This window comes from Mus musculus, chromosome 13 (assembly GCF_000001635.26).
Source record: "Mus musculus strain C57BL/6J chromosome 13, GRCm38.p6 C57BL/6J".
Classification (NCBI taxonomy): domain Eukaryota; kingdom Metazoa; phylum Chordata; class Mammalia; order Rodentia; family Muridae; genus Mus; species Mus musculus.
In genome coordinates, this window is record NC_000079.6 from 76,780,970 (window position 1) to 76,802,819 (window position 21,850).

General features: G+C 38.5%; 1 protein-coding gene across 14 annotated transcripts in view; it reads left to right on the forward strand.

The window, feature by feature from the left end:
• Mctp1 (multiple C2 domains, transmembrane 1) overlaps nucleotides 1-21,850 on the forward strand; it is a 650,923-nt gene that overhangs the window by 398,608 nt on the left and 230,465 nt on the right. For all 14 annotated transcript variants that reach the window (XM_006517462.4, XM_006517466.4, XM_006517464.4 and 11 more), the window contains one exon: nucleotides 20,390-20,576. In XM_006517462.4, the coding sequence (XP_006517525.3) occupies nucleotides 20,390-20,576 (187 nt within the window). The remainder of the gene's footprint in view (nucleotides 1-20,389; nucleotides 20,577-21,850) is intronic.

Below are 21,850 nucleotides of genomic sequence, written 5' to 3' on the forward strand. Positions count from 1 at the left end.
TGTTATGTCTTCTTTTTGATCCCTAATTTTGTTAATCCCTGTGCCCTCCTATTAGTCTGGATAAAGGTTTATCTATCTTGTTGATTTTCTCTAATAACCAGCTTCTGGTTTGATTGATTCTTTGTATAGTTCTTTTTGTTTCCATTTAGTTGATTTTAGCCCTGAGTTTGATATTTCCTGCTGTCTACTCCTCTTGGGTAAATTTGCTTCCTTTTGTTCTAGAGCTTTCAAATGTGCTGTCAAGCTGCTACTGTGTGCTCTCTCTAGTTTCTTTTTGGAGGCACTAGGAGCTATGAGTTTTCCTCTTAGGAATGCTTTCATTGTGTCCCATAAGTTTGGGTATGTTGTGGCTTCGTTTTCATTAAATTCTAAAAAGTCTTTAGTCTCTTTCTTTATTTCTTCCTTAACCAAGTTATGATTGAATAGAGTGTTGTTCAGCTTCCCCATTAATGTTGGCTATTATTTATGTTATTATTGAATATCAGCCTTAATTTGTGGTGATCTGATTGGATGCCCTGGATAATTTCAATATTTTTGTTTCTGTTGAGGCCTGTCTTGTGACCAATTATATGGTCAATTTGGGAAAAGGTGCCATTGAGGTACTGAGAGGAAGTTATATCCTTTTGTTTTAGAATAAAATGTTCTGTAGATATCTGTTACATCCTTTTGGTTCATAACTTCTGGTAGATTCACTGTGTCTCTGTTTAGTTTCTATTTCCAAGATCTGTCTGTTGATGAGAGTGGGTTGTTTAAGTCTTCCACTATTATTGTGTGAGGTGCAATGTGTGCTTTGAGCTTTACTAGAGTTTCCTTAATGAATGTGGATGCCCTTGTATTTGGAACATATATATTCAGATTTGAGAGTTATCTTGGAAAATCTTACATTTGATGAGAATGAAGTGCCCCTCCTTGTCTTTTTTGATAACTTTGGGTTGGAAGTCGATTTTATTTGATATTAGAATGGCTGCTCCAGTTTGTTTCTTTGGACCCTTAGCTTGGAAAATTGTTTTCCAGGCTTTGACTCTGAGGTAGTGTCTGTCTTTTTCCCTGAGGTGGGTTTCCTGTATGTAGCAAAATGTTGGGTCCTGTTTATGTATCCAGTCTGTTAGTCTGTGTCTTTTTATTGGGGAATTGAGTCCATTGATATTAATGATGTTAAGGAAAAGTAATTGTTGGTTCTTGTTATTTTTCTGTCTTTCTTTCTTTTTTAATTAGGTATTTTCCTCATTTACATTTCCAATGCTATCCCAAAAGTCCCCCATGCACTGCCCCCCACTCCCCTTCCCACCCACTCCCACTTTTTGGCCCTGGCTTTCCCCTGTACTGGGGCATATAAAGTTTGCAAGTCCAATGGGCCTCTCTTTCCAGTGATGGCTGACTAGGCCATCTTTTGATACATATGCAGCTAGAGTCAAGAGCTCCAGGGTACTGGTTAGTTCATAACGTTCCACCCATAGGGTTGCAGATCCCTTCAGCTCCTTGGGTATTTTCTCTAGTTCCTACCTTGGGGGCCCTGTGATCCATCCAATAGCTGACTGTAAGCATCCACTCATGTGTTTGCTAGGCCCCGGCGTAGTCTCACAAGAGACAGCTATATCAGGGTCCTTACAGCACAATCTTGCTAGTGTATGCAATGGTGTCAGCGTTTGGAGGCAGATTGTGGGATGGATCCCTGTATATGGCCATCTCTAGATGGTCCATCCTTTTGTCTCAGCTCCAGACTTTGTCTCTGTAACTTCTTCCATGGGTGTTTTGTTCCCAATTCTAAGAAGGGGCAAAGTGTCCACACTTTGGTCTTCCTTCTTCTTGATTTTCATGTGTTTTGCAAATTGTAACTTATATCTTTGGTATTCTAAGTTTCTGGGCTAATATCCACTTACCAGTGAGTACATATCATTTGAGTTCTTTTGTGATTGGATTACCTCCTTCAGGATGATGCCCTCCAGGTGCAACCATTTGCCTAGGAATTTCATAAATTCATTCTTATTAATAGCTGGGTATTACTCCATTGTGTAAATGTACCACATTTTCTGTATCCATTCCTCTGTTGAGGGGCATCTGGGTTCTTTCCAGCTTCTGGCTATTATAAATAAGGCTGCTATGAACATAGTGGAGCATGTTTCTTTTTTACTAGTTGGAACATCTTCTGGATATATGCCCAGGAGAGGTATTGCGGGATCCTCTGGTAGTACCATGTCCAATTTTCTAAGGAACGGCCAGACTGATTTCCAGAGTGGTTGCACAAGCCCGCAATCCCACCAACAATGGAGGAGTGTTACTCTTTCTCCACATCCACGCCAGCATCTGCTGTCACCTGAATTCTTGATCTTAGCCATTCTGACTGGTGTGAGATAGAATCTCAGGGTTGTTTTGATTTGCATTTCCCTGTTGATTAAGGATGCTGGACATTTTTTCAGGTGTTTCTCAGCCATTCAGTATTCCTCAGGTGAGAATTCTTTCTTTAGCTCTGACCCCATTTTTTAATGGGGTTATTTGATTTTCTGTAGTCCACCTTCTTGAGTTCTTTATATGTATTGGATATTAGTCCTCTATTTGATTTAGGATAGGTAAGGATTCTTTCCCAATCTGTTGGTGGCCTTTTTGTCTTATTGACGGTGTCTTTTGCCTTACAGAAGCTTTGCAGTTTCATGAGGTCCCATTTGTCAATTCTCAATCTTAAATCACAAGCCATTGCTGTTAATTCAGGAATTTTTCCCCTGTGCCCATATCTTCGAGGCTTTTCCCCACTTTCTCCTCTATAAGTTTCAGTGTCTCTGGTTTGATGTGGAGCTCCTGGATACACTTAGATTTGACCTTAGTACAAGGAGATAGGAATGGATCAATTCACATTCTTCTACATGATAACCACCAGTTGTGCCAGCACCATTTGTTGAAAATGCTGTCTTTTTTCCACTGGATGGTTATAGCTCCCTTGTCTAAGATCAAGTGACCATAAGTGTGTGGGTTCATTTCTGGGTCTTCAATTCTATTCCATTGGTCTACTTGTCTGTCAGTATACCAGTACCATGCAGTTTTTATCACAATTGCTCTGTAGTAAAGTGTTAGGTCAGGCATGGTGATTCCACCAGAGGTTCTTTTATCCTTGAGAAGAGTTTTTGCTATCCTAGGTTTTCTGTTATTCCAGATGAATTTGCAGATTGCTCTTTCTAATTCATTGAAGAATCGAGTTGGAATTTTGATGGAGATGGCATTGAATCTGTAGATTGCTTTTGGCAAGATAGCCATTTTACAATGTTGATTCTTCCAATCCATGAGCATGGGAGATCTTTCCATCTTCTGAGGTCTTCTTTAATTTCTTTCTTTAGAGACTTGAAGTTCTTATCATACAGATCTTTCACTTCCTTAGTTAGAGTCATGCCAGGTATTTTATATTATTTATGACTATTGAGAAGGATGTTGTTCCCTAATTTCTTTCTCAGCCTGTTTATTCTTTGTGTAGAGAAAGACCATTGACTTGTTTGAGATAATTTTATATCCAGCTACTTCACCGAAGCTGTTTATCAGGTTTAGGAGTTCTCTGGTAGAATTTTTAGGGTCACTTATATATACTATCATATCATCTGCAAATAGTGATATTTTGACTTCTTCTTTTCAATTTGTATCCACTTGATCTCCTTTTGTTCTCGAATTGCTCTGGATAGGACTGCAAGTACAATGTTGAATAGGTAGGGAGAAAGTGGGCAGCCTTGACTAGTCCCTGATTTTAGTGGGATTGCTTCCAGCTTCACACCATTTACTTTGATGTTGGCTACTGGTTTGCTGTAGATTGCTTTTATCATGTTAAGTATGGGCCTTGAATTCCTTATCTTTCCAAGACTTTTATCATGAATGGGTGTTGGATTTTTTCAAATGCTTTCTCTGCATCTAACAAGATGATCATATGGTTTTTGGCTTTGAGTTTGTTTATATAATGGGTTACGTTGATGGATTTTTGTATATTAAACCATCCCTGCATCCCTGGAATAAAATCTACTTGGTCAGGATGGATGATTGTTTTAATGTGTCCTTGGATTCGGATAGCGAGAATTTTATTGAGTACTTTTGCATCGATATTCATAAGGGAAATTGGTCTGAAGTTCTCTATCTTTTTTGGATCTTTCTATGGTTTAGGTATCAGAGTAATTTTGGCTTCATAGAATGAGTTGGATAGAAAGCCTTCTTCTATTTTGTGGAATTGTTTGTGCAGAACTGGAATTAGATCTTCTTTGAAGGTCTGATAGAACTCTACAATAAACCCATCTGGTCCTGGGCTTTTTTGGTTGGGAGACTATTAATGACTGCTTCTATTACTTTAGGGGATATGGGACTGTTTAGATCGTTAACTTGATCCTGGTTTAACTGGGGTACCTGGTATCTGTCTAGAAATTTGTCCATTTTGTCCAGGTTTTCCAGTTTTGTTGAGTATAGCCATTTGTAGAAGGATCTGCTGGTGTTTTGGATTTCTTCAGGATCTGCTGTTATGTCTCCGTTTTCATTTCTGATTTTGTTAATTAGGATGCTGTCCCTGTGCCCTCTAGTGAGTCTGGCTAAGGGTTTATCTATCTTGTTGATTTTCTCAAAGAACCAACTCCTCGTTTGGTTAATTCTTTGAATAGTTCTTGTTTCCACTTGGTTGATTTCGCTCCTGAGTTTGATTATTTCCTGCCATCTACTCCTCTTGGGTGAATTTGCTTCCTTTTTTCTAGATCTTTTAGGTGTGTTGTCAAGCTGCTAGTATGTGCTCTCTCCCTTTTCTTCTTGGAGGCACTCAGAGCTATGAGTTTCCCTCTTAGAAATGCTTTCATAGTGTCCCATAAGTTTGGGTATGTTGCGGCTTCATTTTCATTAAACTCTAAAAAGTCTTTAATTTCTTTCTTTATTCCTTCCTTGACCAAGGTATCATTGAGAAGAGTGTTGTTCATTTTCCACGTGAATGCTAGCTTTCCATTATTTATGTTGTTATTGAAGATCAGCCTTAGTCCATGGTGGTCTGATAGAATGCATGGGATGATTTCAATATTTTTTTATCTTTTGTGCCCTGTTTTGTGACCAATTATATGGTCAATTTTGGAGAAGGTACCATGAGGTGCTGAGAAGAAGGTATATCCTTTTGTTTTAGGATAAAATGTTCTGTAGATATCTGTTAAGTCCATTTGTTTCATCACTTCTGTTAGTTTCACTGTGTCCCTGTTTAGTTTCTGTTTCCATGATCTGTCCATTGATGAAAGTGGTATGTTGAAGTCTCCCACTATTATTGTGTGAGGTACAATATGTGCTTTGAGCTTTACTAAGGTTTCTTTAATGAATGTAGCTACCCTTGCATTTGGAGCATAGATATTCAGAATTGAGAGTTCATCTTGGAGGATTTTACCCTTGATGTGTATGAAGTATCCCTCCTTGTCTTTTTTGATAACTTTGGTTTGGAAGTCGATTTTATTTGATATTAGAATGGCTACTCCAGCTTGTTTCTTCAGACCATTTGCTTGGAAAATTGTTTTCCAGCCTTTCACTCTGAGGTAGTGTCTGTCTTTTTCCTGTAAGCAGCACAATGTTGGGTCCTGTTTGTGTAGCCATTCTGTCAGTCTATGTCTTTTTATTGGGGAATTGAGTCCATTCATATTAAGAGATATTAAGGAAAAGTAATTGTTGCTTCCTATTATTTTTGTTTTTAGAGTTGGCATTCTGTTCTTCTGGCTGTCTTCTTTTTGGTTTGTTGAGGGATTACTTTCTTGCTTTTTCTAGGACGTGGTTTCCATCCTTGTATTGTTTTTTTTTTTCTGTTATTATCCTTTGAAGGGCTGGAGTCGTGGAAAAATAATGTGTGAAATTGATTTTGTCGTGGAATACTTTGGTTTCTCCATCTATGGTAATCAAGAATTTTGCTGGGTATAGTAGCCTGGGCTGGCATTTGTGTTCTCTTAGTGTCTGTATAACATCTGTCCCGGATCTTCTGGCTTTCATAGTCTCTAGTGAAAAGTCTTGTGTAATTCTGATAGGCCTGCCTTTATATGTTACTTGACCTTTTTCCCTTACTGCTTTTAGTATTCTATCTTTTTTTAGTCCATTTGTTGTTCTGATTATTATGTGTCAGGAGGAATTTCTTTTCTGGTTTAGTCTATTTGGAGTTCTGTAGGCTTCTTGTATGTTCATGGGCTTCTCTTTCTTTAGGTTTGGGAAGTTTTCTCCTATAATTTTGTTGAAGATATTTGCTGGCCCTTTAAGTTGAAAATCTTCATTCTCATCTACTCCTATTATCCGTAGGTTTGGTCTTCACATTGTGTCCTGTATTTCCTGGATGTTTTGAGTTAGGATCCTTTTGCGTTTTGTATTTTCTTTGATTGTTGTGCCGATTTTCTCTATGGAATCTTCTGCACCTGAGACTCTCTCTTCCATCTCTTGTATTCTGTTGCTGATGCTAGCATCTATGGTTCCAGATTTCTTTCCTAGAGTTTCTATCTCCAGTGTTGCCTCACTTTGGGTTTTCTTTATTGTGTCTACTTCCCTTTTTAGGTCTAGTATGGTTTATTCAATTCCATCACCTGGTTGGTCGTGTTTTCCTGCAATTCTTTAAGGGATTTTTGTGCTTCCTCTTTAAGGTCTTCTACCTGTTTAGCAGGGTTCGCCTGTATTTCTTTAAGTGAGTTATTAAAGTCCTTCTTGATGTCCTCTACCATCATCATGAGATATGTCTTTAAATCAGGGACTAACTTTTCGGGTATGTTGGGGTGCCCAGGACTGGGTGGGGTGGGAGTGCTGCGTTGATGATGGTGAGTGGACTTGGTTTCTGTTAGTAAGATTTTTACGTTTGCCTTTCGCTATCTGGTAATCTCTGGAGTTAGTTGTTGTAGTTGTCTCTGGTTAGATCTTGTTCCTCAGGTATTTATGTTAGCCTCTATCAGCAGATCTGGGAGACTAACTCTCTCCTCAGTTTCAGTATTCAGAGTACTCTCTGAAGTCAAGCTCTCCTCTTGTAGGGAAGGTGCCCAGATATCTGGTGTTCGAACCTGCCTCCTGGCAGAAGTTGTGATCCACTCACAGAGGTCTTAAGATCCCGTGAAGGGTCCTGTGCATATCTTGCGGGTGTCCTCAGACTCCACACCCAAGCTATCCCGGTGCTAGCGTGGACCAGAAGGGACTTGTGCCCCGATCAGGCCGGGTTCTTTGCTTCCCTAATTAATGCAGTCTCAGGTCCCGTGCAATTGGATTGGAGCAGCATCTGTGTTCTACTCACCAGAAGTCTTAAGCCCCGTGGTGGGTCCTGTGAGTAGCTTGTAGGTGTCAGCAGACTCCGTGCCCAAGGTACCCCAGTGCTGGCGGGGACCGGAAGGGCGGTTCTTGTTATTTTTGTTGTTATAGTTATGATTCTGTTTTTGCGACTATCTTCTTTAACGTTTTCTGATGGATTAATTTTTTGCTATTTCTGGGGCATAATTTCCCTTCTTTTATTGGAGTTTTCCCTTTATTATCCTTTGAAGGACTGAATTTGTGGAAAGATATTGTGTGAATTTGGTTTTGTCATCAGTTACTTTGGTTTCTCCATCTATGGTATTTGAGAGCTTTGTTGAGTCTAGTAGCCTGGACTGGCATTTGTGTTCTCTTAGGGTCTGTACAACATCTGTCCAGGATCTTCTGGATTTCATAGTCTCCAGTGAGAAGTCTGGTGTAATTCTTATAGGTCTGCCTTTATATTTTTTTCCATTTTTTATTAGGTATTTAGCTCATTTACATTTCCAATGCTATACAAAAAGTCCCCCATACCCACCCACCCCCACTCCCCTACCCACCCACTCCCCCTTTTTGGCCCTGGCATTCTCCTGTACTGGGGCATATAAAGTTTGCATGTCCAATGGGCCTCTCTTTGCAGTGATGACCGACTAGGCCATCTTTTGATACATATGCAGCTAGAGTCAAGAGCTCCGGGGTACTGGTTAGTTCATAATGTTGTTCCACCTATAGGGTTACAGATCCCTTTAGCTCCTTGGGTACTTTCTCTAGCTCCTCCATTGGGAGCCCTGTGATCCATCCATTAGCTGACTGTGAGCATCCACTTCTGTGTTTGCTAGGCCCCAGCATAGTCTCACAAGAGACAGCTACATCTGGGTCCTTTCGATAAAATCTTGCTAGTGTATGCAATGGTGTCAGCGTTTCGATGCTGATTATGGGGTGGATCCCTGGATATGGCAGTCTCTACAAGGTCCATCCTTTCATCTCAGCTCCAAACTTTGTGCCTTTATATTTTACTTGACCTTTTCCCCTACTGCTTTTAGTATTCTATCTTTATTTACTGCAGTTGTTGTTTTGATTATTGTGTCGGGAGGAATTTCTTTTCTGGTCCAGTCTATTTGGAGTTCTGTAGGCCTCTTGTATGTTCATGGGCATCTCTTTAGGTTAGGGAAGTTTTCTTCTATAATTTTGTTTAAGATATTTCATATGAGATTCTCTCTTCCATCTCTTGTGTTCTGTTGCTGATACTCTCATCTATGGTTCCTGATTTCTTTCCTAGGATTTCTATCTTCAGAGTTGTCTCCCTTTGGGTTTTCTTTATTGTTTCTACTTCCAATTTTAGATCTTGGATTGTTTTTTTCAGATCCATCACTTGTTTGGTTGTGTTATCCTGTAATTCGTTAAGGGATTTTTGTATTTCCTCTTTAAGAACTTCTACCTGTTTAGCAGTGTTTTCCTGTATATCTTTGAGGGATTTTTGTGCTTCCTCTTTGAGGTCTTCTACATGTATAGCAGTGTTCTCCTGTATTTCTTTTTTTTTTTCACTTTTTCTTTTAATTTATTTATTTTAGATATATCTTCATTTACATTTCAAATGCTATCCCCAAAGCCCCCTATACATTCTCCCAGCCCTGCCCCCAACCCACCTACTCCTGCTTCCTGGCCCTGGCATTCCTTTGTAATGGGGCATATAATCTTTGCAATACCAAGCATCTCTCCTCCCATTGATGGGCCCTACAAGGCCATCCTCTGCTACATATGCAACTAGAGACACAGCTCTGGGTGGTACTGGTTAGTTCATGTTGCTGTTCCTCCTTTAGGGTTGCAGACCCCTTTAGCTCCTTGGATACTTTCTCTAGCTCCTTCATTAGGGGCCCTGTGTTCCATTCATTAGATGACTGTGAGCATCCACTTCTGTATTAGCCAGGAATTGGCATAGACTCACAAGAGAGAGATATGTCAGTGTCCTGTCAACAAAATCTTTCTGGCATATGCAATAGTGCCTAGGTTGGTGGTCTAATATGGGATGGATCCCTGGGTGGGGCAGTCTCTGGATAGTCTTTCCTTCCAGCTTAGCTGCAAACGTTGGCTCTGTAACTCCTTCCATGTGTATTTTGTTCCCCATCCTAAGAAGGAACAAAGTATCAATACTTTGGTCTTCCTTCTTTCTGAGTTTCATGTGTTTTGCAAATTGTATCTTGGATATTCTAAGTTTCTGGGCTAATATCTGCTTTTCAGTGAGTGCATACCATGTGTGTTCTTTTGTGATTGGGTTAACTCACTCAGGGTGATATATTACAGATCCATCCATTTGCCTAAGAATTTCATAAATTCATTTTGGTGGGGTTTTTTTTCCTTATTTGTTTGTTTGTTTGTTTTTTGAAACAGGGTTTCTCTAATTAACCCTGGCTGTCCTGGAACTTGTAGACCAGGCTGAAATTCATTGTTTTTAATAGCTGAGTAGTACTCCATTGTGTAAATGTACCACATTTTCTGTATCCATTCCTGTTGAGGGACATCTGGGATTTTCCAGCTTTAGGCTATTATAAATAAGGCTGCTATGAACATAGTGGAGCATATGTCCTTATTACAAGGTGGAACATCTAGATATATGCCCAGAGAGGTATTGCAGGATCCTACGGTAGTACTATGTCCAATTTTCTGAGGAACCGCCAGACTGATTTCCAGAGTGGTTGTACCAGCTTGCAATTCCACCACAAAGGAGGAATGTCCGTTTTCTCCACATCCTTGCCAGCATCTGCTGTCACCTGAGTTTTTTATCTTAGCCATTCTGACTGGTGTGAGGTGGAATCTCAGGGTTCTTTTGATTTGCATTTCCCTGATGATTAAGGATGTTGAACATTTTTTTCACATGCTTCATTCCATTCGGTATTCCTGAGTTGAGAATTCTTTCCTTACCTCTGTACCCTATTTTTTAATAGGGTTATTTGATTTTCTGGAGCCCATCTTTTTTAATTCTTTATGTATATTGGATATTAGTCCCCTATCTGATTTAGGATTGGTAAAGATCCTTCCCGAATCTGTTGGTGGTCTTTTTGTCTTATTGACAGTGTCTTTTGCCTTGCAGAAGCTTTGCAATTTTATGTGGTTCCATTTGTCAAATCTCTATCTTGCAGCACAAGCCATTGCTGTCCTGTTCATGAATTTGTTTTTCCCCTGTGCCCATATCTTAAATGCTTTTCCTTACTTTCTCCTCTATAAGTTTAGTGTCTCTGGTTTATGTGGAGTTCCTTAATCCACTTAGACTTGACCTTAGTACAAGGAGATAAGAGTGGATCAATTCGCATTCTTCTACATGATAATGCCAGTTGTGCCAGCAGTATTTGTTGAAAATGTTGTCTTTTTTTCACTGGATGATTTTTGCTCCCTTGTCAAAGTTCAAGTGACCATAGAGGTATGGGTTAATTTCGGGTCTTTAATTCTATTCCATTGATCTACCTGTCTGTTGTTGTACCAGTATCATGCAGTTTTTATCACAATTGCTTTGTAGTACAGCTTTAGTTCATGCATGGTGATTCCACCAGAGGTTCATTTATTGTTTAGAAGAGTTTTTGCTATCCTAGGTTTTTTGTTTTTCTAGATGAATTTGCAAATTTCCCTTTCTAATTCGTTGAAGAATTGATCTGGAATTTTGATGGGGATTTCATTGAATCTGTAGATTGCTTTCAAGCCATTTGTACTATATTGATCCTGCCAATCCATGAGCATGGGAGATCTTTCCATCTTCTGAGATCTTCTTTGATTTCTTTCTTCAGAGACTTTAAGTTCTTATTATACAAATCTTTCACTTCCTTAGTTAGAGTCACACCAAGGTGTATTATATTATTTGTGACTATTGTGAAGGGTGTTGTTTCTCTAATTTTTCTCTCAGCCTGTTTATACTTTATGTAGAGAAAGGCCATTGATTTGTTTGAGTCAATTTTATATCCAGCTACTTCACTGAAACTGTTTATCCAGTTTAGGAGTTCTCTAGCGGAATGTTTATGATCATTTATATATACAATCATATTATCTGCAAATAGTGATATTTTGACTTCTTTCTTTCCAATTTGTATCCCTTTGACCGCATTTTGTTGTCTAATTGCTCTGGCTATGACTTCAAGTACTATATGGAATAGGTAGGGAGAAAGTGGGCAGCCTTGCCTAGTTCCTGATTTTAGTGGGATTGCTTCCTTCTTCTCTTCCTTTACTTTGATGTTGGCTACTGGTTTGCTGTAGATTGCTTTTATTATGTTTAGTTATGGGCCTTGAATTCCTGGTCTTTCCAAGACTTTTTTCATGAATGGGTTTTGGATTTTGTCAAATGCTATTTCAGCATCTAACAAGATGATCATGTGGTTTTTGTCTTTGACTTTGTTTATATATTGATTATGTTGTTGGATTTCATATATTAAACCATCCCTGCATCCCTAGAATGAAGCTACTTGATCATGATGGATGATCATTTTGATGTGTTTTTGGATTCAGTTAGCAAGAATTTTATTGAGTATTTTTGCATCGATGTTCTTAAGGGAAATTGGTCTGAAGTTCGCTTTCCTTGTTGGGTCTTTGTGTGGTTAAGTATCAGAGTAATTGTGGCTTCATAGAATGAATTGGGTAGAGTATGTTCTGTTTCTATTTTGTGGGTTAGTTTGAGGAGAATTGGAATTAGGTCTTCTTTGAAGGTCTGATAGAATTCTGCACTAAACTTATCTGTTCCTGTGCTTTTTTTTGGTTGGAGACTATTAATGATTGCTTCTATTTCTTTAGTGGATATGGGACTCTTTAGGTCATTAATCTGATCCTGATTTAACTTTGGTACCTGTATCTGTCTAGAAATTTGTCCATTTCATTGAGGTTTTCCAGTTTTGTTGAGTATAGCCTTTTGTAGTAGGATCTGATGGTGTTTTGGATTTCCTCAGGTTCTGTTGTGTCTCCCTTTTCATTTCTGCTTTTGTTAATTAGGATACTGTCCCTGTGCCTTCTAGTGAGCGTGGCTAAGGGTTTATCTATCTTGTTGATTTTCTCAAAGAATCAGCTCCTGGTTTGGTTGATTCTTTGTATAGTTCTTTTTGTTTCTACTTGGTTGATTTCAGCCCTGAGTTTGATTATTTACTGTAGTCTACTCCTCTTCGGGAATTTGCTTCCTTTTGTTCTAGAGCTTTTAGGTGTGCTGTCAAGCTGCTAGTGTATGCACTCTCTAGTTTCTCTTTGGAGGCACTCAGACCTATGAGTTTTCCTCTTAGAAATGCTTTCATTGTGTCCCATAAGTTTGGGTATGTTGTGGCTTCGTTTTCATTAAATTCTTAAAAGTCTTTAATTTCTTTCTTTATTTCTTCCTTGACCAAGCTATCATAGAGTAGATCATTGTTCAGCTACCATGTATATGTTGGCTTTCTACTATTTATATTGTTATTGAAGATCAGCCTTAGTCAGTGGTGATCTGATAGGATGCATGGAATTATTTCTATATTTTTGTATCTGTTGAGTTCTGTTTTGTGACCAATTTTATGGTTGATTTTGGAGAATGTGCTATGAGGTGCTGAGAAGAAGGTATATCCTTTTGTTTTAGAATAAAATGTTCTGAAGATATCTGTTAAATCCATTTCTTTCATAACTTCTCTTAGTTTCAATATGTCTATGTTTAGTTTGTTTCCAGGTTCTGTCCATTCATGAGAGTGGGGTTTTGAATTCTCCCACTTTTTTTGTCTGAGGTGCAATATGTGCTTTGAGCTTTACTCTAATTTCTTTAATGGATGTGGATGCCCTTGCATTTGGAGCATAGATATTCAAAATTGAGAGTTCATCTTGGAAGATTTTTTATCTTTGATGAGTATGAAGTGCCCCTCGTCTTTTTTGATAACTTGGGTTGGAAGTCAATTTTATTCGATATTAGAATGGCTACTCCAAATTGTTTCTTTGGACCATTTGCTTGGAAAATTGTTTTCCAGCCTTTTACTCTGAGGTAGTGTCTGTCTTTGTCACTGAGGTGGGTTTCCTGTGTGCAGCAAAATGTTGGGTCCTGTTTATTAGCCAGTCTGTTAGTCTATGTCTTTTTATTTGGGAATTGAGTCCTTTGATACTAAGAGATATTAAGGAAAAATAATTGTTGCTTCCTGTTATTTTTGTTGTTAGAGCTGGGATTCTGTTCTTGCGGCTGTCTTCTTTTAGGTTTGTTGAAGGATTACTTTCTTGCTTTTTCTATGACGTAGTTTCTGTCCTTGCATTGGTGTTTTCCCATTACTATCTTCTTAAGGGGATATTTTGTGAATTTGGTTTTGTCATGGAATACTTTGGTTTCTCCATCTATGGTATAGTAGCCTTGGTTGGCATTTGTGTTCTCTTTGGGCCTGTATAACATCTGTCCAGGATCTTCTGGTTTCTGTAATGTCTGGTGAGAAGTCTGGTGTAATTCTTATAGGTCTGCCTTTATATTTTACTTGACCCTTACTGCTTTTAGTATTCTATCTTTATTTACTGCATTTGTTGTTCTTATTATTATCTATCAGAAGGAATTTCTTTTCTGGTCCAGTCTATTTGGAGTTCTGTAGGCCTCTTGTATATTCATGGGAATCTCTTTCTTTAGGTTAGGGAAATTTTCTTCTATAATTTTGTTCAATATATTTCCTGGCCTTTAAAGTTGAAAATCTTCATTCTCATCTATACCCACTATCCTTAGGTTTGGTCTTCTCATTGTGTCCTGGATATCCAGGATGTTTTTAGTTAGGATCTTTTTGCATTTTGCATTTTCTTTGATTGTTGTGTCCATGTTTTCTATGGAATCTTCTTCCCCTGAGATTCTCTCTTCCATCTTTTGTATTGTGTTGTTGATGCTCACATCTATGGTTCTTGATTTCTTTCCTAGGATTTCTATCTACAGAGTTGTCTCCCTTTGTGATTTCTTTATTGTTTCTACTTCCATTTTTAGATCTTGGGTGGTTTTGTTCAATTCCATCACCTGTTTGGTTCTGTTTTCCTGTAATTCTTGAAGGGATTTTTGTGCTTCATCTTTAAGTACTTCTACCTGTTTAGCAGTGTTCTCCTTTATGTCTTGAAGTGAGTTATTAATGCCCTTCTTAAAATCCTCTACCAGTATCATGAGATATGATTTTAAATCCAAATCTTGCTTTTCAGGAGTGTTGGGATGTCCAGGACTTGCTGTGGTGCGAATAGTGGGTTCTGATGATGCCGAGTGATCTTCATTTCTGTAGTAAGATTCTTACGTTTGCCCTTTGCCATCTGGTAATCTCTGTTGTTATATATTCTAGCTGTCTCTGGCTAGGGCTTGTTCCTCTTGTGATTCTGTTAGCCTCTGTCAGCACTCCTGAGTGCCCAACTCTCTCCTGAGTTTCAGTGGTCAGTGCACTTTCTGCAGGCAAGCTCTCTTCTTGCAGGGAAGGTGCACAGAAGTCTGGAGCTCAGATCTACCTCCTGGCCGAAGAGGAGGGCCCAAAGGGACCCTGTCGAAGAAGCTCTGTTGCTTCTATGACCCATGTGCTCTCCTTCGAGGACTGGTCTCTGAGAGACCCAGGATTCAAGATGGCTCTCTCATCTGAGCCCCGGAGTTAGAGCCCTCTGTGGAGGCTGACTCTCTTCAGTGATCCTGAGATCTTGGGTGTGCTAGGGCGCCTGCAGCGTGGAGCGTCCTCTGGGGACCATGGAACTCTCTGCTGAGTTGGTGACCAAGATGGCCAGGGGCTACTGACCAGAAAGAACCCCAGCTGCTGGTCAGGTGGGTTTCTTGTGTCCCTTTTCCTACTCTAAAAGGCCCCATAAAGTTTCTTTTATAAATGTGGGTGCCCTTGTATTTGGAGCATAGATGTTCAGAATTGAGAGTTCATCTTCGTAGATTTTTCCTTTGAAGAGTATAAAGTGTTTCCTTATGTTTTTTGATAACTTTAGGTTCAAAGTTGATTTTATTCCATATTAGAATGACTACTCTGGCTTGTTTCTTGGGACCATTTGCTTGGGAAAATTTTTTCCAGCCTTTTATTCTGAGGTAGTATCTCTTTGTCATCGAGGTGTATTTCCTGTATGCAGCAAAATGCTGCATCCTGTTTACATATCCAGTCTGTTAGTCTACATTTTTTTTAAATTGGGGAATTGAGTCCATTGATATTAAGAGATATTAAGGAAAAGTGATTGTTGCTTCCTGTTATTTTTATTGTTAGAGGTGGAATTATGTTTGTGTGGCTATCTTCTTTGGGTTTGTTGAAAGATTATTTTCTTACTTTTTCTAGGGTGTGGTTTCCTTCCTTGTGTTAGTTTTCTATCTATTATACTTTGTAGGATTGGATTCGTGGAAAGGTATTATGTAATTCTTTTTTGTCATAGAATGACTTGGTTTCTCCAACTATGTTGTCTTAGTCAGGGTTTATATTCCTGTACAAATACCATGAACAAGAAGCAAATTGGAGAGGAAAGGGTTTATTCAGCTTTCACCTTCCACATTGTTGTTGATCACCAAAGCAAGTCAGGACTGGAACTCAAGCAGGTCGGGAAGTAGTAGCTGATGTAAAGGCCATGGAGGGATCTTACTGATTTGCTTCCCCTGGCTTTCTCAGCTTGCTTTCTTATGGAACACAAGACAACCAGCACAGAGATGGTACCACCCACAAGGTGTCCTCCCACTTTGATCACTAATTGAGAAAATGCCTTATAGCTGGATCTCATGGAGGCATTTCCTTACCTAAAGCTCATTTCTCAGTGATAACTTCAGCTTGTGTCAAGTTGACACAAAACCAGCCAGTACATATGGTAATTGAGAGTTTTGTTAGGTATAGTAGCCTGGGGTGACATTTGTGTTCTCTTAGGGTCTGTATAACATCTGCCCAGGATCTTCTGACTTTGAGTCTCTCTTGTGTGTATTTAACAAATCCAAATGTATATATGTTATATATTCAAGTTCTGATATAGACTTTAAGAAATATGATCTCAGCTCTTTCATCTCCGCACCTCAATATTCTCATTTTTTGGAATGCAGCAATATGTCTCTGAAGTCTCCCTCACTGTTAATTCTCATTTGACTATAATATTATTTGATTGACTGAATAAGTAGTGAGTTGGGTTTGAGCACAGATACTTTAGAGTGAAAACAAAAGTGAAGGCAGTAGTGCAACAAAAAAGCAATTATAACTTCTCAGAGTATTTGTGTCTTTTCTGCTCTTACAACTCTAGTTAAGAGAAGGCATTTTCCCTTGAATTTCTGTTTGATAAGGAGGGCTGAGCTGGGTGTGATGGTGCTTACCTTACCCCAGCATTCTCTCAGGACACAAAAGCTGGCATATCTCTGAGTTTGAGCCAGCCTGGTCTATATAACAAGTTTCAAGCTACCCAAAACTGCATATAGATACTTTGTCTCAAATAAAATAATAAGATAATAAAGTAAATATAAAGCACAAAGAACTTGTGTGATTTTCTTAATATACTAATTAATACAAATGGGGTTTTCAGTTCAGCATTCTGAACCCTTGGTAGTATACTCTGAAGTCCTATAACCTTGTTTACTGTAACACCAAGTTGGTGGTATTCAATGTTCTAAAATAAAGAGATGAAAACCTAGTTTTAAAATAGGCAATCAGCTGGAGTGGGTGGGTTGAGGAGCAGGATGCGGGGAGAGTATAGGGGATTTTCAGGATAGCATTTCAAATGTAAATGAAGAAAATATCTAATTAAAAAAATAAAATAGGCAACCCCTAGAAATCTAAGAGGGTCTGACCTGTGGACACTCACTCAGTAGTGAGTCAGTGTGTAGGTGAATGAAATGACTGGGAAAAAAATAAATCAAAGAGAGAGAGAGAAAGTGAGAGAGGGGAAGAAGAAGGAGGAAAGAATAGTATGAAATAATATTTCATTACTTATAAACATGTACTTTTAAGTTTTAGTTTGTAGAAATTGCAAAGCAGAAAAGACACAGCTCTAAACATGGATAGAGTTATCACAAATCCTGAGACTGAGGATTTTGAAAATTCAGAGTTCATCAGTTCAATTAGCTCATAGCTGCTGATGAGAAAAGTGAAATTCAAGAGGGAAAGTTTTCTTGGAAAAGGTCATACAACTAATTAGTGGGAAACAGGGCTGGAAGTAAGGAACTGTGACTCTGGTCTCTTCATCTCTGTCAAAGTATTTTTAGGGTTCATGAATTTATATTAGTACATTTTTAAAAAAATAATTTCCCATTTTCATTTTTGATAAGCATTTTTTTATGCCTGGGTACTATGGATAATCACTTCCTTCTATAGTTTGTCTATGATGAATCCTTCCTTTGTGAGGGGACACATCAGTAGAGGTGAGCCAAATACAGGCACTTCATCCCACACCAATTAGTACTATATTCACAGGGCAGTAGACTATGCCACAAGGGTTCTGTCTTTGTACATATTTGTTCAAAAGCTGAAAGGAAATGGAAAATTCTTTTGCTACACCCGATACCAGCAGTCATTTGATTGAGTACTCAGCAATGAAGCTGTAATGCAAATTTTATCTTCAAGTTAACAAGACAGCTTGGCTAAGTTGTAAAAGAAAAAAAAATCACAGTTAAAATGGGATCATATTGCTGGGCAAAATTTAGATAAATAGTAAGTCTGATAGACACAATGAACACCTGCAAGCCACTTAACACTCTCATGTCCAGAATATTGTTGTTCTTTATACGAAAATTATGAGAGTCAAAATGCCGAAATAGTACACGGGAATACTTTAACTCTTCCTAAGAGCATATTCAATATTGAAGTTTTAGTTGAGGCAGAAAACAAATGTATTTCTCTAAGTTTATCCTTTTTACATTTTGCTAGTGTCATAGTTTTTAAATTTAAATTTGGGAAATGTTCTTGTGTTAGAAGAACATAACTTGTATCTTGCTTCCCTAATTTATATGTTGTTTACAATATTGAAACAAGAACAACACAACCCTATACTTAGAAACTGAGATGTTTTCTATAACTAAAATGTCTGGTCATCTCTGAGAAACACTGCTAACTGCTCACTTCCCTCCAAGAATGTAGTTATTCAGTAACAGTGTTGTAGAGGAGAATGACTGGATCATTCATTCCAGTGACCAGGGACTGACTCTGACTCAAATTCTAACTGCATGTGTCTATATCATGGATCCTCCCTGCCTCTTGGTTTTTCATTGGCAAGGAGCAAACTGCAGGAATTGCACATCCTTACTACCTACTGGGATAAGTAGAGCGAGTGGCCTAGCAACAGGCAGATTTGGTGGCATTCACTAATGAATGTCTGTCCTGTATTAAAAATTATTACATTTAAAATTAAACTTTTATTTGCCACAAAACAAACAAACAAACAAACACACACACATACACACACACACACACACACACACACACACACACACACACACACACTAAATCTATGGGTCTGATTCCATCTGAAAGTTGCCACTATACAATTTATCTTGAGATTATATTTTCAGCAGATTATCTTGAGAGCACTTTCCCCAACTCTTAAAGAGAGGAAGAGTAATCTTCATGCAGTATGTGCATGGCTGTAAGCTTGGAAGGGAACTGTGTGGAAGGCTTGTTGGTCCCATGCCTTCCTTTCTGTGTGTGGCAAGGCAACATCCCTTACAAGACTACAGAAGGACAGGCCTGGGAAGTACATGTGGGGGACAAAAAAAGTAAACTGAATAAAAGAGCCTTCTTGGTCCCAAGAGTGCTCAGCCAACATTCTGTCCTGATCACAGTCCCCATTCAGTTACCTAGTGTCTACTCCTGACCCAAGCCAGAGAGTTGTTCACATTCAGTAAAGCACTGTGGGCCAGGCAGTGTGCCCAGTGCTGGAAAGATCACGAAAATTGTTTTCTTTTCTCCTTTTGATTGCTTTTTTTGAGTGATTATTATTCATTGGTGTATTTTAGCTTTCAAGTTACTCTGGATGTTATTGAGAACTTCATTCTAATTGCAATTAGAATGTTAGATAAGGCATTTGATATGTTCGGGGTTTTTATTTTATTTTATTTTACCATTAAGGAGAATTAGTGATATTACTTTGAACTGAATGCTGTATTATCAGGATCAGTGAGGTTCCTGGTACCTATTCTAGCATCGAGAAGCTGTCTTGCCAGAAGTGTTACAAACTAATTACAAACTCTCTTAATAATAACATTTAGCACATACTAGACCACAAGGTATGTGCTAAATTAATGTCATTGTTAATGTTGTGCACACAAAACACTGAATGTCAGACTTTGATTCATGTTTTAAAATCTTGTAAGAGACACATTTGAATTCAGGTACAATCTCTGAAGACTTTAAATAGTTGCTGGAGTAAAGAATGAAAAGAAATAAGAATTTAATTTTAGCTCTTCCTGATAGGAATTCATATAGTTTATGATATGTTGATAACATTTATTTTGATAATTGGCTATTTCTTAATTTTAATACATTTTTTGGTATGTGTCACAGTATATGTGTTAAAGGATAATTTGTAGAAATTGGTTTACTCCATCATGTGGGTCCCAGAGTTTGAACTCAGATGTCCAAGCTTAGCAGCCAGCAACTTCACCCACTGAGCAATCTTACCAGCCCTGTTTTTTGCCTGAAATGTTTTTTCCTCTGTCATCCCCCATTCTCTCAGGTTAGTAGGCTTATAGTTACTATATTACCTGCCTCCTCAAAATCAATTGACATGTTTATGAAAAGAATGCAAGGTATTTTAACTTGAAGACTGGCACATACATCATGTCTTCCCACATTATGCTACCCTGGGAGGACATAAATTTAGTGAGTGTACTGTGAGGATGATTTGCGAAATGTAAAACTTTACCTCTTTATACTAAATGTTCTATTTACTTTTCAATGACACTTATGAATTGGGAGAAGGATCAGTCATAATGGAAATAGTGGCATAGAAATTCAGGATTTTGGTAGTTTGCTTCAGCTTGCATTGGTCCAAGTACTTCCACCAATTCATGAATCGTGTATCAGAGGATATAATATTCCAACTTCCTAAGTCTGTATATTACAGGAAATAAGGTAACAGCTTTATTGCCAAGGCCAGAATTTTGTGAAGAAAATCAGTTGATTTTCTTTTACTGGCTCAGATAGTATTTCTATCGCTTTATTTTTCACAGGACTCCAACATACCCATTTCTGTTTGATGTGGTGAAAACTGCCACTTGCTAATTCAAAACATTTGTTTCTAGGTGCCAGGTTGACCTGTCTTCCCTCAGTAGGGAGCAAACTCACAAGCTGGAGTTACATCTGGAAGAGGGTGAGGGCCACCTGGTTCTGCTTGTCACTCTGACAGCCTCGGCCACAGTCTGTATCTCTGACCTCTCTGTCAATTCCATGGAGGACCAGAAGGAGCGGGAAGAGATATTAAAGAGATATGTACGTATGAATGATCTTCCTTCCAAATCCAGTGTGACTATATGAGGACGTAAACAGTGGACAGAGACTGACAAGGATATTTCAGAGGAAGTGTTTGAGGGGTAAAAGACAGACTCATGCAGATACCATGTAGCTCTGCAGGAGCTACAGTGGGCATTGCCCATTGATGTCTATAGCCTGGTCATCTTCAAAACCCATTGCAAAGCATATTCTGGATTTTTATCGTGTGTGTGTGTGTGTGTGTGTGTGTGTGTGTGTGTGTGTGTATAAAACTTTCCATAAAGGAAACTCAAATTTATATATCATTTTAATGTTACTCCTTGGTTCTATGTAATTGCAAAGAAGACTTGTCTTTCTAAATCTAAAATGAGGTTACTGCATACTGAGAGGTTGGGACCTGAACAATATCCACAAGTGATGTTTACGAGAAAACCTAATTTCACCTCTTCAACTTAAAAAGTCACCGTAAAATGCAATTAAAAGGTAGCCTCCTTCCCACTGATTGAGGGTGGGATGGAAGAGTAGAATAGAGAGCCAATAAATAATCACCCTTCTCAAATCTTATCTCCTTCAAAGAGTCAGTCCAGTCTTCTATTTCCCAGCAACTTTCAGGATACCTTTTCCTCCGTGTAGTTGTCCTGAATGAACAGAGAGGGGAGCTCTTGCTCCACCATTGTCTCTCAATGAAGGCTTGGTACCCATGAAGCTAGGGGAAAGCTTTTCCACTTAAAATCACAAAGCTTGTATTGTACAGCACTGCCAGGTGTTTAGACAGCTCCTCTAGACACTCAGCCATGAAACCAAGCTCTGACTAACAAAGAATGGCTTTTTAAAAAATATTCCTATTTGCTGACTGACATCCTTTCAATAACTGAATTTAATAAAGATGTACCTTATCAGGCTGTGCAGATAACATGAAGTGCTGGTGCTAATGCTCTACAATATTCTTCAAACAGATTAGCAGGATGTCCGCCTCAGCAAATTTATTCTGGCTATCTCCACTGAATCAGCTGTCTGCTAATGCTTGTACAACTCATCCACCAATAGTATTATCATAAACGGCTTAATAGAGAGAGGTGACTTAGCAGGGCTAAAGAGTGTATATTTTTAAACCACCTAAGCACCTAAGTTTTTGTGTAGTATCTTCTAATATAGAATTGCAATTATGGAAACAATTTCACATTTTGATACCCTACTAAAATATATTCTTTATTTTTTGGGAAATGAGCCATCTGAATTAAAACTACTGTGAAGGAATTAATTGTTATCTTAAC